Genomic DNA, 2,983 nt, shown 5'->3' with positions numbered 1-2,983 from the left:
AGGCTCTATTCCAGGAGCAAAGTCCCCTTTAAGCTTATGTTCTCCGTGGAACTGGGGGAGTCAGCATCGCGCCCCAACGTCAGGGAGTCTAAGAATCGGGGTGCTTAAAAAGGCCAGAAACCAGCAGAGATTGGCACAACGCTGTCAATCAACTACGCGTCAGTGAAAGAGAAAAAGGCCAAAACCACTGCCACTCCAGATGGGACTCTGGAGACTGTTCTTCTCCACTGGCCCCAGAAGCCCATCAGACAAGGAGAAATATGACAACTCTGGGAAAACTGCAGACGATTCGAAGTCATTCTTAAAGAGATTTAATTATCTGAATTGCATAAAAGGGGGCAGTACACATTTAAATCTCTGCTACATCACAAACTGCTGTTTTTGTTGTTTTATTAAAGACCCACTGTTTCTACCCATCTTCAGATTTATGGCTATAGAATGGAGGGAAAACAGGTATTATTAGCAACAGGATAGCAGACAGCAAGCAAGAGTCTGTTCACCAGAATGTCTTCTCCACTGCAGAACAGAGTCCTTTAAAAAGAAAAGGCAGGGAAAGGCTGTGGGCCATCCATGACCAGTAACAACAGTGAGAGAGAGAGAGAGAGAGCAAGGAAAGCGAGAGGGCAAAGCCCGGGTGTTTCCAAGTGTTTCCTCGACCCACACCCTCCTAGCTCTCTGTGAGGGTGCACTCTCCTTACACCTCCCCTTCTGACACCTCAACCCTAAACCAAGTTTCCCTGTCAAGTCAAACATAATAAAGACATCGTTCCCACAAGGAGGGCCGATCTGAGCACAGGAACGATTTGCCAACATTCTGAGAAAGCTTGTTTAAAAAGAGCATGGCTTTAAAGACAGGTTCTATTCCTTGAAGACGGGAGGAAAGGGGGGTCTTTGTTAGTGGGGGTTGGAGGCATATGGCCCACCGAACAGAGCAGGACACGAAAGAATCCCTTAGTGTCTGCAGGCTACCATCCGCCGCTACTGTAGCCTGGCTGGGCAGGGGCAAAAGCAGGCAACCCCTCCGCTCTTCAAAGCCCCAGGTGGAGGGGCAGAGGCAGATGTAAGCTAGTGGCTCTGAATAACCAGCATTTAGGGTTATATTAGGACCAAGGGTTTATTCCACAATATAAACTGCAACATTTGATACAAGCTACCAAAAAAAACAGGCGAGGAGGGAAGGAGCAAGGAGAAAGCCAAAATACAGCTGTGGCAGGTACTTACAGAGCAGCCTCTTTTCTATGTCACTAGGTCACCAGTGACACCAGAAACTAGACGTTTGCATTCTGACATCAACCAGATGCTAAAGCACCAACACACTGTTTGGAAGTTTGTTTTGTTTTAATTCCAGCCACTGAAACCAACATGGAAGTTATTGCTTAGATAAATAAACCTAGTCTACCAGGAAAAAAGAAAAGTGGATAAAAGAAACAAACAAAAACCCCAAAAGTGAAAAACTTAAGCTCCCCAATATGGTAACAGAGTAAACAAGAGAGAAATCCCTCAAATGAGGATCTACTGGAATTTCTGGTGCTCTTCTGGGCACTGAAACTGAGTTGGACTCTTAAGCCGGTAAATCCCAGAAAGAGGTTAAGATTTTAATGCTGTACATGAAAAGGTGCAAGCTCCAATCCTTCCACGTTGGTGGGAACCCCTGCAAAAAACAGTCAGCATTTCAAACCTCAACAATCACAAACAGCTCTTAAGGAAAAAAATACAAAAAGTGTCAAAAAATTTTTTTAGTCGTTTTTTTTTTCTTTTTTTCAAAGAGTTCTGGAAAAACGATCCCGTAAGGAATAGAAATAGCACCGTTCACAGGCTGGTCTGAACGCCAGTCCTGCAGCTTTGCTGCGACACTGGAGGAGTCCTCTGGCCGAGTCCTGAATTACAGTTAGGGTCTGTTTGTTTTATCTCCGGCCCGGCGCGTCCGTCGCCGCACAGCACGCGCACACGTAGTCCTCCTCCTCGGCCGTCTCGGGAGAGACACCAACACAGACCTGATGGAACCACCGATTGCAGCTGCCATCACACTGGACCCAGTCCACCTGGTTACAGAGAGCAGGGAGACGGGGTTTTCAGGGGAAGAACGGGCCCGACGGACACCGGGCAGGCCGCTGCCCCAGCACTGGGACCTCGGGCACGGCAGCCCAAGCGACCGAGTCAAAGCCAGTCTTCGAGTGGTGACGGCTCTGGGGCTAAGACAGCGCCGCCCTGTGACAAGGAAGCAAAGGGCGTGGCGGCAGCATCCCTCCCACCTTCTGAGCGCTGGGCTGGGCGGTGAAAGCTGGAGGAGCAGGAAAAGGACAAAGGGCAGAGGAAGAGCTTCTTCAAGAAAAGGGAGGAGACCCAGGAACGATGTGAGAGCAGAGGCACCCGTGGGGGAGGGTGAGCAATCCACTCAGCTCGGCTCAAGGCAGGTGAGCAGGAGAGAGGCCCGGCCAGGTGAGCCGTAGCTTACAGGGTTTCTGAGTTAAGGGAACGCACGTCCTCCGCGGCCCAAACCTCACTGACCTCGTCTCCTTCTGGCTGCAGGCAGCTCGCGGCCGGGCAGACGGCGTCCTCGTCCTCAGAGGCCTCCTGCTCCGAGCAGGACGTGTCTGAGGGCAGGGACTGAGTGTCCGCAGAAGGGACCAGCTCAGAGCCACGCGCCCTCTCTAACTTGAAACTGTTCGTGTCCTTGCGGCGGCTCAGTTTGATCCTCTTCTTTTTAGGCGTCCGCGTTTTGGCGACTCGCTCCCACCGCTCGGCGGAGAGGCCTTCTCTTTCCAGGCGTCTCTTCAGTTTGCTCTCGAGGCCACCGACCCCGTCTCGCTTCGCACGGCAGCCGTCACTCTGGGTGGAAGACGGCAAACGCCATTTAGCCTCTCGCCCAAACCAGCGGTGCTGAGAACCGGCTGCACGAGACGCGGGCGCTCCCCACCGACACCGACGCGTGCCGCGCCCCCCCCCCCGCCTTCACGTCCTAAAGGGCCGCCTGGCTTCACTG

At 52.1% G+C, this 2,983-nt stretch overlaps 1 protein-coding gene across 3 annotated transcripts in view; it reads right to left on the bottom strand.

Annotated features, from left to right (window-relative positions):
• Positions 1-295: 295 nt before the first annotated feature.
• The window catches only part of KDM5B (lysine demethylase 5B), a 79,265-nt gene continuing 76,577 nt past the window's right edge, over positions 296-2,983 (bottom strand). For all 3 annotated transcript variants that reach the window (XM_024130622.3, XM_024130623.3, XM_024130624.3), the window contains 2 exons: positions 2,509-2,829; positions 296-2,042 (listed from right to left, as the gene is read on the bottom strand). In XM_024130622.3, the coding sequence (XP_023986390.1) occupies positions 1,905-2,042; positions 2,509-2,829 (459 nt within the window). In that variant the 3' untranslated portion in view covers positions 296-1,904. The remainder of the gene's footprint in view (positions 2,043-2,508; positions 2,830-2,983) is intronic.

The sequence above is a fragment of the Physeter macrocephalus genome, chromosome 4 (assembly GCF_002837175.3).
Source record: "Physeter macrocephalus isolate SW-GA chromosome 4, ASM283717v5, whole genome shotgun sequence".
Lineage (NCBI taxonomy): Eukaryota > Metazoa > Chordata > Mammalia > Artiodactyla > Physeteridae > Physeter > Physeter macrocephalus.
Note: the sequence above shows the minus strand (reverse complement) of the source record. Positions and strands in the feature narration are given on the sequence as shown.